The sequence below is a fragment of the Salarias fasciatus genome, chromosome 18 (genome assembly GCF_902148845.1).
Source record: "Salarias fasciatus chromosome 18, fSalaFa1.1, whole genome shotgun sequence".
NCBI classification, from domain to species: domain Eukaryota; kingdom Metazoa; phylum Chordata; class Actinopteri; order Blenniiformes; family Blenniidae; genus Salarias; species Salarias fasciatus.
Window position 1 is genome coordinate 19,697,750 of NC_043762.1, and position 13,303 is coordinate 19,711,052.

The 13,303-nt window shown below is 44.6% G+C and overlaps 2 protein-coding genes across 2 annotated transcripts; both read left to right on the forward strand.

Moving 5' to 3' along the window:
- Positions 1 to 1,185: 1,185 nt before the first annotated feature.
- LOC115406060 (cysteine/serine-rich nuclear protein 1-like) lies at positions 1,186 to 7,718 on the forward strand. Its single transcript, XM_030115948.1, has 5 exons — positions 1,186 to 1,312; positions 3,530 to 3,762; positions 5,468 to 5,730; positions 5,810 to 6,112; positions 6,206 to 7,718. Exons 2-5 carry the CDS (start codon positions 3,531 to 3,533, stop codon positions 7,142 to 7,144), a joined length of 1,737 nt encoding a protein of 578 aa, XP_029971808.1. The 5' UTR covers positions 1,186 to 1,312; position 3,530; the 3' UTR covers positions 7,145 to 7,718.
- A 544-nt stretch (positions 7,719 to 8,262) lies between these two features.
- On the forward strand, positions 8,263 to 12,324 carry LOC115406067 (Golgi reassembly-stacking protein 1-like). The gene is made up of 8 exons (XM_030115958.1): positions 8,263 to 8,382; positions 9,354 to 9,434; positions 9,583 to 9,786; positions 9,955 to 10,041; positions 10,116 to 10,246; positions 10,708 to 11,146; positions 11,262 to 11,367; positions 11,453 to 12,324. Exons 1-8 carry the CDS (start codon positions 8,320 to 8,322, stop codon positions 11,563 to 11,565), a joined length of 1,224 nt encoding a protein of 407 aa, XP_029971818.1. The 5' UTR covers positions 8,263 to 8,319; the 3' UTR covers positions 11,566 to 12,324.
- The last annotated feature ends 979 nt before the right edge of the window (positions 12,325 to 13,303 follow it).

Below are 13,303 nucleotides of genomic sequence, written 5' to 3' on the forward strand. Positions count from 1 at the left end.
GTCAAAACGCCATTGACACTGAATTACATTTCATTAGATGTAATTGTGCTGTTGTTGTTTTTTTAAAAACTTCTTGAATTGATGTGGCATTAGTTCATAAACACATCAAAGTTGTAAAACTGTTAACATAATTGCTCGGTGGGACTTCGCATGTGTCATTTTCCAGTGTTGTCTGATTTGAAAAGTAAATAACCAGCTGGAGGTTTAAAGGTTACTCATTTACCAGCAGATCAGCAGCGGTAACAGCGCCGTGTGTCAGACAGGAATCTGTGGGCAGCGTCTCCCGCCTCCGCGCGTCACCGTCTGCGTCAGGACACACGCACAGAGAGCACGCGCACCCAGCAAGAGGCGTCCGGCCCCGGCTCCTCGTGGCGTCTGTCGGCCAGAATGCAGTCATTATCAAGCCTTGAAGACCCCGATAAAAGATTCATCTTTCTGGAGGTTTTTTTTTTTTTTAAGTGCCCTGATAATTAGATTAAATGATAGCTTTCAGTCCAATGACGGAACTCAAATGCAAATTAAATCACCGCAACACAACATAATGCAGGTGCTAATAACACTGTGTATTTATGTCATTTCTGTCTGGAGTAATGACGGAAATCTGTGTACTCTCCGGAAACAGAACAAAAACGCATGATGTGGTGATTACACTTTCGTTGCTGTGGCATAAAACTAAGATATCTTTATCACAGTACAGCTGCTGCGTTCTCAACCCACTATAAATAACACATGTCAACCATCCCAGACCCCAATTCATTAATATTTTTGTGAATCAAAGATCTGAGAGAGGGGTATGCGACTTTTTAAAACTGTGGGGGCTACAGAGAAACAAAAGGTTGAACCCAATAACCAAGACAATATTGATAAAGTGCTTTGTGATGTGGGAAATGAAATTCAAAACAGACAGAATGTGGTGACACAAACGACAAAATAAGAAATTGCCCATTTCTGAACCTGATTGTTTAGGAGCTGATTTGATGGCAAACCATTGCCCTGCTGGCATAATCATGAAATAAATGAAAACAAACGGCGAAGTTTTAAATGCCCTTTTCATTACCTGCTTTCCGATGGCTGTGCTGAGGCTACTGCGCATGCGCATCGTCCTCCGCTCCCAGCATGAGGGGTGAACCATCTTGACGTTGGGCTGTGCGTCTTTGTGAGCTCCCAGCTCTTATGTACACACTGGTAGTACTGTGTAGCTTCACATAAACACAGGAGGACACACAATGCTCAGCTGGCAGCCCCGAGGACGCGAGCTGGAACTTCCCTCAGCGTCCTGCTCCTCGTCTGTCATGCTGCCCTCTACTTTTTGGTGAGTAAATCTCGAACGAAGTCACTTATTTTATATTTAGTTTGGCCAGTAATACGTTGTATTTGTGTGTTTATTACATTGGTGAAGCTTTGCTTTGAACTGAACTGTCATTGTTTTTTTTTTTCTAATGTTACTGTGTTTCTGAAGCACTTGTGAAGGGATTTTCTGTATCTTACTCGAGGAGGAAAGTTTGTAACTGTGTGTGTGTGTGTGTGTGTGTGTGTGTGTGTGTGTGTGTGTGTGTGTGTGTGTGTGTGTGTGTGGCAGCTGAAGTTTGCTGTACATGGGACCGGTGGAGTGTTTTCTGCAGCGGGGGAACAGTGTTGTCATTGTGAGGGGCAGCGTGTGTGTCTGGGGGTGAAGAGGTCAGCTGTCTAATGACTGTTATTAGGAGAAACAGGAAACGACTCCTGCACTCTTCCACCCCCCCCCCCCTCAAAAAAAAAAAAAGCACCTTTGTGTCACATCCGTGTAACATTCCTGCAGGGATCTAAACTGTGAACACAATAGTCAGATTACTGTGCTTCATGTTGGTCACTTTCCTCCAACACCCCCAGTAACGTGTCTGTTGTCAGTGTGTTAGCACAGTGCCCCCCCCCCCCCCCCCACACACACACACACACCCCATCCCATCTGCTTCACGTGAACGCGCACGTGCACCACGAGCTGCCGCTGCTTTGAACCTTTAAATTATTGATGCGCTCTCAGTGGATACCTAGACGTACAGTTAAGGCTTTCTGCTCTGTCACATTGTCAGTGTAATAAATGTGATATAACTGGGACAAGAAAGTGTCTGGAATAACAGAGCTCTGCCGTATTCATTAGACATCACATCTTGATGTATTTTTAGGAGTTGATAAATCTCCCTGCAAAGGTTTTTTGAGCAGAGAGTCGCAGTTGCAGATGCCTCCGCTGTGTAAACAGTCCAGTGGCACAAGAGCTGTCACTCATATTCGCTGATGGCTCCAGGAAGTGTGCACCGCCTCACTGCTTTCAGGTATTTGCTTACAGCAGAGAGTCAGAAGCCCCCCCCTGTAGTGAACCCTGACTGACTGTGCAGCAGGGCAAGGCACCGTCAGAATCCAGCCTCTCATTGTTTCACTTTCACAGGTTTCATGTGGGATATGTGATTACTGCCGCTGTGTCTGCGGAAGTTCAGTCTAAATATCCAGGTCAGGTTTCATGCTACTGTTACATTATGATGTTGACAACATGCTCTGGTTAAAGGGCTGTGATTGGATTAGACTGAACATTTTACTCTGTCAGGAAATGTAGTATGCATCTTTAAAAGTTACCTCCTGATCTACCAAGCTAAAGAATAATCATTTAAACTACTACATGTTCTCTGATCAAACAGTTTCTCTGTTCACGCCACACTCTTTTTCAATAGTTTTGCAAAGCGTCACCGATTCCCTAATAATACTCATGTTAGGATTTATTTTCCGTGCTCAGGTCTAAAAATAGCAGCCACTTGAACCACTGCAGAGCCCCAGCCTTCAAGCTGTGGTCGGTCGTTTCCACATATTCTTCTCCGAAAACTCGAGGAATCACAGGAATGTTAATTACTCTGTGGGGAAAAGAGGAGTTTTTCATATATATATATATTTAAAGCTCTCTCAAGTGTTCAGCTGGTTGGAAATGAAAGTCGGACCTCGGTGCATGTTTGAACACTTATGAAACATGAATTTGTTGGACAATCGGGATCAAATTGTAATCAGCCTAAGCAAACTTGTGGAAAGAAACCGGCTCGACAAGTCGCTTCGTGAGCTTTTAGCATGAAAGATCTGTGAGTCCTCTCAAAAGCTGCTGTGTTCCTCCCTCAAACACACATGAAAACACACCATTCTCTTTCTTTCTTTCTGAACTGTTACTGTCTGGATTTACAGTATCAGAATCAGAACCTTTGGCTCAACGCTCACTATGCAACAATGCACGACTTTTTCCTGTTGGATTATTGATGAGTATTTACAGCCAGGTTTTTTTTTTTTTTTTTTTAACCAGGATCTTAATGGGGCAGCAGCAAAAAGAAGGAGCACAGTAATATCTGCATTACCTGCTTCTGTTTTTCAGTCATGGGTGGTGTTATGTTATGTTCCTCCCAGTGGACAAATTAAGAACAACAGATGTTCGATATTGAAGTTTTTATTGATAATTTTCATGCTGGCTGTTATTAATCTTGTGGCGCGTTAGTTTTGACCCTTGTGTCGTGTTTTTCAGAATGTATATTAACCACAACAGCCAAACGATGAGAGGCACCGTGAAGAGGAAGTTTGCAGAGGTCGACGAGTATCCCTGCTACCCTTCCTCCTCCTCCTCCTCCTCCTCCTCCTCGTTTCCATCATCGCTCTCCTCCCCGGCCTCCTCGGAGTGGGAGTCGGACGGGGAGAACATCTCATCTGAGACCCGAGGTTTCAGACCTCACAGTCCTTCTTTACCCAACACTCTGCCGAGTAAGTCTTAAAAAAAACCTGCAACCACTCCTTCATGTTTCCCCTAACTTTCAAATAATGCAGACACCTCCCATATCTGCCCACTTTTCCTTTCACATCAGAGTTTTATAGAAGTGTCTCTTATCGCCCTGCCGCAGCAGTTACGACCGACTGATAGGAAAACCTAACCTGAGAGATAAAACACAGAGGACGAGTCTCCTGTGAAAAGCGCGCCCAGCCGTGTCGCTGGTCATTTGCCTGGCCAACAGGAAGCTTCGGAAACCATTTGAATAGCAGGTTGGGTTTAAACAAGTCATGTCAAATGGTGTGATTCAGATCAGTTGTGGCGCTCAAAGTGATGAAAAATGCAGAGCAGTCCTGAAGTGTAGCTGCATGTGCAAAATTCTTCCAGAAAAAGCTGATGAAAATACACTTAATATGCACACACACACACACAGTCATAGGCCGTAACAACAGGCTCTGTTGTGTTCAGGATCACTTTGTAATTGTAGATTTTGTGAAAAAAAAAAAAAAAAAGCTGCTCAGTCCATCTATTGGGTTAATTTGGAGTTCATTGGCTTGGAGAAGGTGGGTGTGACAGAAGATCTGCCGAGTGATCTGTGAAGGGAGGGGTCACAGGAAAACATGCAACAGTTATTCGATTTAACATAAAAACACAACTTTCTTTAACTCAGCAAGGACACCACCAGAGACTGGACTCAGGATTTCCTTAAAGTTCAGAGCGATCTCGCCAGTTGGACACACACACACACACACAGTATGAACGTTCGGACACACAGCAGCTGAACCGAGCTCCGTCAGCTGCTGTCGGTTGTTTGCTGGCTTTCACAGCCAGAGCTCAGCTTCAGCTGGGTGTGAAGGTCAGACACTTTGTTGAGGCCAAAACCTTTACATTGAATCCCAGACTGCACCTCCAGAAAGAGTCTGTCGACTCTAAATGACAGCAGCGAGCTGCTGTTGTACGTGCTCGTCCCTCCCTGTTCTCGTCTGTCCTGTGCCGCTGCAGGCCTCTTTCTTGGTATTTCCTTTCCACATGTGCTCAGCTGTTGACACAAACTACTGTGGCGAGGAACCTGCAGTGTGTCCTCTAGTGGCCACCCACAGACCTACAAAGTCTGGCTCGTGTTTCAGAGCTGGCGTTTACAAAGCATTTCTGAGAATCTCGCGTAAAGCTGAGCTGGGGCTGAAAACACTCCTGCAGTACCTGACTCTGTAGCTGGAAGTAGTCTTGTGAATTTCAAGTCAAACCTGTTAAATTATATAACAAACAGTCGACTCTGAGCAAAGTTCTGTTCAAGACAAAGGTGGCAGATGATAACAAATATGGATAAGAGTAGTTTGAAAATATGGGCTTGTCTGGAAAAGTGTTAATAAATGCAACAGTGACTTTTTCCAAGTCCTGAACAGAGGGAAAAAAAGAAATAGTACTCTAATGGTTTGGTATTAAGTCCTCTGTGTATGTGACTGCGTTGTAAAGGTATCTGTAGTTAGAAAGGATCATGAAGGAGGATTGAACTCCTCAAATAAGTGTGACCTGCTTTTGCTGCTTGTCCTTTTTTAATGCCTGATTATTTGCCTCGAGGCAACAGACATGAGTTCAGAACAGGCTTTGTTGGATTCTCACACATCCACAGTGCGTTGTCATGATCAGATACTCTGTAAACGTTTACTTAAGGGCTCCTCTGTTAATGTGCTTCTGTTTCAGGTCGGTCCATCCTGAAGAGGCATGAGCGCACGGGCGCCCGCTGCAGCGTGCGCTTCCACCAGGTGACGGTGTTCAGTTTCCCACGCTGCCAGGGCTTCACCAGCGTGCCCGGCCGTGGCGGCGCCACCCTGGGCATGGCGCGAAAGCACAGCGCCCTCCAGAGGTACACCGTGGCAGATCACGCGCTGGAACAGCAGCACAGGCGGAGAGAGCGGCTGAGGGAGAGGGCGAGAGAGGAGAGGCTGGAGGCGTTCAAAAAGAAAGTGAGTGTGCCGGAATCCGCCGCTTTGCACGGCCCGTCTGTGCGGCGATCCCCGACTTTATCTGCCGTGTTCATTCCAGCTGGTCACCAGTGGGGCCGTCGACCAGCGAGAGGCGGACGTGCTCACCGTGGACCAGGTCCCGGACGAAGACGCCGGCGTGCATGTGAGCGACGCCGAGGCGGACAATCGGGGATTCCTCCAGCCGTTCTCCTCCAAACAGCGACAGGCCCTCCTGCAGGCCGCCGGGGTGAAGCACATCGACCGGGAGGAGAAGAGGCAGCTTCACGCCCTGCGACTCTCCAGAGAGGCCTGTGGGTGTGACTGCCAGGGCTTCTGCGAACCGGAGACCTGCGCCTGCAGTCTGGCAGGCATCAAGTGTCAGGTACAAACCAGCGTTTCACCCACACACACATTACAGCAAAGATTAAAAGCAATGATTGAAAAAAAAAAAATACTGTCATTTGTATCCACACAGGTCGACCGCTCCAGCTTCCCATGTGGATGCTCTAAAGACAGCTGTGGAAACACTCAGGGACGCATCGAGTTCGACTCCAGGCGTGTGCAGACTCACTACATTCACACCCTCATGAGGCTTGAGCTGCAGACCACGCTGCACGACGAGACCCGGACCCCAGAGAGCCAGTCCGAACCTCCAGAGGAGCTCCAGGAGTACGAGGATCCCTCCAAGCAGGACGCCCCAGACAGCTGCTGTCCATTTGGGTTTGCGCTGGAGGAAGACGGCCTCCCTCTCACCATGCCTCCTACGCCTTCCTTCCATTTCATCCCAGAGTGTCTGGTGGAGGAGGAGAGCAGCTGCGGCAGCGACATGACCGAGTTCTCCTCCTCCTCTGACTCCGACACGGGACGATACATCAGCGAGACGCTTCTGGAGGTCGATGGAGGACCGACACATGCGCGTTCTCTCTGTGACTGTAAAAACAATAAGTACTCTTCGTGCAGCCACCGGAGACACACAGGTGACAGTAGCAGCTCTGCAGACACAGTGGGACCACGGACAGACGACTTGTTCACCGACGGCACCGGCTGGACCTCGGTGACTGGTTACCTCGAGGAGAACGCGAATCAGGCCCGAGACATCTTTGAAGACGACTCCTTGCAGGACTTCCCCAGGACTCCCTCTCCCAGTCTGGACTATTCCTTAGGCGCATACATGGACCTGAGTCTGTCGTCCGGCTCTGACCTGGAGTTCTTCGACAGCGACTACCCCTCTGGACCAATGCACAGCTCTTTCAAGGGACACAGACACACGGACAGTTTTCAGCACCTCCAGCTGTTCAGCGCTTTCAGCCGGCCGTCATACGAGTCGAGCACACAACTCCTGGAGTCTCTCATCGGCCTGACCGAACCGAGCACAGAGCAGATTTACTCAGTCGCCGGCACACAGCTTTTGTAGCACATTTCCACCGTCTCTGTGATGCAACACAAGGCTCTGTGAGAGAATGAGATGTAAACAGCACTGGTTTCACGTGTTTGTGTAAAGTTATGTTAATGTACAAAGAATGATTGATAGCATATTTTCACCAAGCAGAACACTTTTTCTATTGCCTAAGAAATGATTTGCCTTTGTTTCAATGAAATCACACTTGACTAATTAATATATGTTCTGGGTATTTTTATAAACTTTTAAAATGATCACTGATGTTCTATTTAATTTCATATATCCATGTTCACCTTATTTATTTCAGAAACATGGAAATTATGTAATTCATTCATGAAAGGGAGGTGCAATGAAGCCAATTCAACATTGCGCATTGTCCCAAGGTATCACTAAAAACAGCTGTATTCTGCAGGAAGATGATTAATTTAAAAAAATTATCCATTTTCCACACGATCTGCATGATCTGATTCTCCAGGTTGTGAAGGAGTTTTAATCACTGCCAGGCTCACCATGGATCATCCACCATGTGTTTAACAGTTTGTTTGAAATATTTCTGTACCAGAGAAATAAAGTGAAGTTTTTGTATTTATTACATCTGTGAATGAACTTTTGTTACATCACTTATTGTTTGTGAAGGAACAAAAAGGGGAAATTATGTATTGTAACTCAATCAAGTGAAAAGTTTTAAAATAGTTTACCAAAACTAACATTGGGTAGCAGTGGATGCATGATGATAAGAGGGAAAAACTGTGAAATGCATTTGGAGGATCTCGTTAATCATTAATGATTTTATGCATAAATATGCTTGTTGGAACTGGTATAGGCATAAACTTTCTCAATAGAGGTGCAGTTGACTCTTGGCTTATGGAATAGATCAGATCATTCCTAAAACTGTGGTGAGTATTTGATTCCACCACAAAACTTTAATTCACCTAGTTTTATAAGGTCCTGATTCTATTCATTAACATTTTGTCTTTCAATGTAACAATGTGAAAGATTTATTTAGTATAACACAGTGCTCACAGCTTCCTTACTTTACCTCACATGCGCATGCGCATTAGAGCTGTGCGTGCTCACTGCTCGACTATATCGGCACTCGATGGTTCTGGGCTGCAGACTGACGGCCTGTTCTAGTCTTTATTTTTTTTTTTTACTTTTATTACCATTTTATGACGGAGGCGTGAACAAACATGGGTTTATCTCAGAGCTCAGAGGTGTCCGAAGGAGGGACGTACGGATACCACGTTCACGTCGTAAGACCTCTGATACGAAGCGGCCGTTGAGTAGTTTAGTGCTAACTTGATGCTAACTGATGCTAACAGATAAACAGCAGACTGGTGAGGTGGCACAGCCGAGCTCCCTTTAAGACATTTCAACAAATATCCAATCCAACAGGTTAAAAACATTGTGGATCCGCCAAGTTTTAACATATTATTTAAAACATGTTCATGAAAATAAATGGTTTCAGGGTTGCACATCAACCTTACCACCTCAGAAATAGACATAATATATTACATATAAATGATGCATTAAAGTTGTTAAATAGTCTCTTCAAATGCATCTGTTTGAATTTATTCCTCGTTTTGTACTGCTTGTTGGATAAATCAGAAAGCTAGAAGCTGAAACGATGTAAAATATTCCTTTATGATGACACCCTGGTAGTAAATACAGAGGATGGATGTAAACAGGTTTTTTTTTTTTCCAGTTAAATGAATAAGATAATTGAGAATAACTGAGGAGTGTATTGAAAAACGTTTGGGAAACTTTAAGGGTTTTTTAATGAAAGTTAACGACTGGAAATGTAACGTGTCTGTTTTACAACATTACAAATTATTTAAATAGCAAACACTGTTATCTTTCTGCTCTTGTTGTTTGTGCTTTTGTAAAGCACCTTGTGACATAATGATCTAGAAAGGTGCTATATAAATAAAGTTTATTATTATTATGCTTATCTTTCCTCATTTCTCAGGCATCATGGAGATTTTATAACATAATCATCTTCCTACTGGTATCCAGGAATTCAGCAAGCAAGTTGTGAATTAGGAAGCTTCTTCCAGCCTCAACAAAAACAATTCTCAGTATCAGACTTTGCAAACCTCTCGCTTAGGAAATATAGAAACATTGCATGTTTTTTTTCTCAGTCACTAATGTTCTAAAAAACATATTTTTATGAAATGGTAAAATTGAACAAACCATGTTCAGCTTTTCGTGTTGATTTTGGCAGGTGCAGCCGAATTCACCTGCGGAAAAGGCCGGACTCCAGCCTTTCTTTGACTTCATTCTGTCTCTGGACTCCAAAAGACTCGTAAGTTCATAGACAGTCATAGAAGAATAAGATACCCAATGAGTAGTTTCCAGCAGCATAATAAAACAGAAAAAGGTCAAACTAATGGTTGTAACTGCTGCAAACTTTTACCTTTTTTTTAAAAAAAACTTTCCCTTGTATCCACCAGAATGAGGAGAATCACATGTTAAAAGAGCTCCTGAAAGTCAACGTGGAGAAATCAGTGAAGATGGAGGTGTACAGCATTAAAACCACGAGCGTCCGGGAGCTGGAGGTGGTGCCCAGTGACATGTGGGGAGGGCAGGGTCTGCTCGGCGCCAGCGTTCGCTTCTGCAGCTACCAAGGAGCCAATGAAAACATCATGCATGTCCTGGTGAGCGGAAAATATGAAAATCCTCTGTAACTGAAAGTTCTCAAATTGTGTCCAGTGTGGAGTCCTCCCACCTCCACTGTTTGTGAATTTATTTATTTTGCTCTATATGTACTTCTGTTTGAATCCCAAACCCTACAATAATAATGAGTCCCATGTGTTTACCTGTAGGACGTGGAGGCCAATTCACCAGCAGCACTCGCAGGACTTCAGCCACATACTGACTACATCGTTGGAGCAGATCAACTGTTGCAGGACGTAAGATGAAACAAAATGAAATCTGAAACCTCTGAGTGACAAACGGACATTGATTCAGAGTTGATGCTCTGCAGTCAGAGGAGTTCTTCTCGCTGATCGAGGCCCGTGAAGGGAAGCCGCTGAAGCTGCTGGTGTACAGCACACGGACCGATGTCTGCAGGGAGGTGGTGGTCACACCCAATGCCTCATGGGGAGGAGAGGGCAGGTATGGGACACAACAAAAGAAGTAGTGTTGATTTCTTGATACTACTTCAGCATATTTATGTTTCCTTCTGTCTGTTTTGAAGTAGCCATTATTTTCCAAAGCGCCAGGCGACTCGCCACACTACAGTCAGTCCATCAAAGCCAGCAGGATGATTCAGCCATCCTCACATTAAATGCAGTAGTAAAAAGCTGCTTTAAGCTTTCAGTAGTGAGTCAAACATGATAACTGCTGTGAGACAATTAGAAATGGTTCTTGAGCCATAATTAGCCTGCAGGGACGTACTTTGACATCTTTTTTTTAATGTACTTGTACCTCTTATGCAGTAATTTCACTGCCGTGGCTCATCTGAGGATAGATTTGCCCTTTGTGGCCTGTGAGCTGCAACACAGTTTGACTCCGGTGGTCTGTTGTTATGAATAATTAAGAAATTCAATTTGCGAACCTTTAATGTTGGTTCTTAGTTTGGGTTGCGGCATCGGGTACGGCTACCTGCACCGAATCCCTGCAACCCCCGATGTACCACAAGAGGAGCCGGACCCCCCAGCCCCATCGGACCCCTCGGACTCCCTGGTCCTGTTAGCTACCTCGGACTCCCCGGTCCTGTTAGCTACCTCGGACTCCCCGGTCCTGTTAGCTACCTCGGACTCCCCAGCCCTGTTAGATACCTCGGACTCCCCAGCCCTGTTAGCTGCCTCGGACCCCCTAGCCCTGTTGGACCTCCCGGCCCCGTCAGACCCTCCTGCCCCATTGGTTTCGTCGGACTCCCCAGCCTTGTTAGCTGCCTCGGATCTCCCAACCCTGCTGGACCCTCCAGCCCTGTCAGCTGTCTCAGATCCCCCGGCCCTCTCGCCCCCCGAAGAGGAGCCCTCTCCAGAGCTTTCTCCACAGGGCTACACAGAGGTAGATATTCTCAGTATTGTTCCAACCAAAGCTGTTTATTACTAATAATCTTTCTTTCACTGACAGTTCAGCACTAATGTCGTCAAACGGCGTCATGTGACCTGATTGTTTGCAGGCTGCTTTGGCAGCTCCTCCAGTCCAGGATGAAGATCTGGACTCTGATCCGATCGGGCCTCAGGAAGCTCCTCTACCTCCACCCATCCAGAGAGTCATGGACCCCGGTCAGTCCGCATACTGAGCACCTCTCACAGCACGCAGGGAAAACCTCCTCAGTGTTGACTTTTTTTTTTTTTTTAATTCCCCCAGGTTTTCCTGATTCTGACGAAGCGGTGATAAACGACGACCTCGAAGATTTGGTCGACGGCCTGGATCTGTCCATGTCCTCCATCGACATGTCCAACACTTCTTTGTCTCTGTAACCAAAACGGTAGAAACGTGAGCGGCGTCATCCCTCAGAGGCGCAAAAGTAGACGAGACGGGTTCATTTCTGGTTCCCCAAAACAATCAATACTTGAATACTTTCCAAAGAACCGCATATTTACGCACAGTGCCACTTTGACATTCTCTGTTCTTTACCTGTTTCATTGTGTTTGTCGTACTGTGTGGACGTTCGGGGGGAAATGTTACTTCAAAAGAAAGCAATACGGATAACAGAGTAACCCTCCCATTTTACTGTCAGAATTTATAGATCTGGTTCATTTAAAGCTTCACTTCTGGGTAACATTAGTGAAAATACCTGAAGAAAGGGCTAAAGAAGGTTCAAGACCTTTTCTTTTTTAAACTTGATACAAACTATCGAAACCCTTGGCTGGTGTTATAAAAGAATAATATAAATATTAAAACTATATGGTTTTTAAAAATATCGACTGTAATTTGGAAAAATTAAAAAGGATATACTTTTCTTACAGAGATAATGCATTAACTTTGAGTAAAAGCAATAAATCATGCCAGTAAATTAATAAAAGAATAAGGCATCAGGGGATGCAGGGAATTTACAAGTTGCAAGTCTACCTTTTCCACGTTGAACTTTTTTTTTTTTTTTAACATTTGTTTTAAACTTTGGTTTTTATTTACTGTCATTCATCTCTGAATTAATCAGCAGTGTTTTCAAAGCTGCCAGACTTGCACATTGTCGCCGTCTTTCTAGTTGCACACATCGAGTGTTTTAATGTAAAACAAAGAGCAGTTTTAGCTTCTGTTCTGTCCTGTTTTTTTTTTTTTTTTTTTTTTTTTTTTTTGTGATTTTGTGTTTTAAATTGTTATCAGTCCTGTAGCTTGTGTTCAGTTTGTATAATGTGTTCACGGCCGTCTGTAGTTCGACGCCCTTGTGCTCATTCAGCGTTAACTGTGTAAATTCTGAGATCTATGCAACACTAGACAGGTGCAGCGTGTTCATAATGCACTGCCTCTTTTTTTTAAAGGGGAATTTTCAGTCTTTTTCATTGTCAAAACTAGGTGCTAGTATGTCAAACAAGGAGAAGTACTTTTGCTGATATTTTATCAATGAATTGTGTGTTTTATTAGGAATGAGTGCAGAGTGGTTTGATGGAAGTGAAATGAGTGATTGGCGGTTAAACAACGTCACTGAAGTGAAAAGAAGTGTCCTTTGTCTTTTCTGATTTCACACTCTGAAAAGATTTCAACTCCAGACAACCATTTATAATCCCCATAAATCTGTCATTGTTAAACCATTCCAATTTATTTCTTCGAATGCCTAAAATATACATATTTCACAAATTATTACAAGGGATATTGCAGTGTTATGGCCTAATTATGGTACCCGTCCTGCGTTTGGCCAAATAGAGCTCTCTCCAGACGCCCCCCCCCCCCCCTCCCACCCCCGACCCCGCCATGGCGTTACACACACTCATCGTGGCAAAAGTAACTCCAGAAAATTTACAAGGAAAGGATCCCGTCGTTCATCCTGGTGACTCACCAGGAGAAAAACGGGTATCAGAAGCGTTTATTTCACTTTGGTGAATTTCCCACAGTGGTTGAATTCATATGTTCTCTGGCGCGAGATTCCCCTTCAAGTTATATTTATGTTCCGTCGAACTATTAAATCTAAACGAAATATACATTAGGAACAGCCCTCACCGTCATCAAAGTCACTGCTCATGAGCCAAACACAGAGCATGTAAGCATGAGTTACTGTTA

What these genes read in the sequence shown, in the direction of transcription:
- LOC115406060 (XM_030115948.1), top strand. Translation starts at nt 3,531, where the DNA reads ATGTATATTAACCACAACAGCCAAACGATGAGAGGCACCGTGAAGAGG. An exon ending in TTTACCCAACACTCTGCCGA is followed by an intron (nt 3,763 to 5,467) that starts GTAAGTCTTAAA and finishes CTTCTGTTTCAG; the next exon opens with GTCGGTCCATCCTGAAGAGG. An exon ending in TGGCAGGCATCAAGTGTCAG is followed by an intron (nt 6,113 to 6,205) that starts GTACAAACCAGC and finishes GTATCCACACAG; the next exon opens with GTCGACCGCTCCAGCTTCCC.
- LOC115406067 (XM_030115958.1), top strand. Translation starts at nt 8,320, where the DNA reads ATGGGTTTATCTCAGAGCTCAGAGGTGTCCGAAGGAGGGACGTACGGA. An exon ending in TCATGGGGAGGAGAGGGCAG is followed by an intron (nt 10,247 to 10,707) that starts GTATGGGACACA and finishes GTTGGTTCTTAG; the next exon opens with TTTGGGTTGCGGCATCGGGT. An exon ending in CTCCACAGGGCTACACAGAG is followed by an intron (nt 11,147 to 11,261) that starts GTAGATATTCTC and finishes GATTGTTTGCAG; the next exon opens with GCTGCTTTGGCAGCTCCTCC.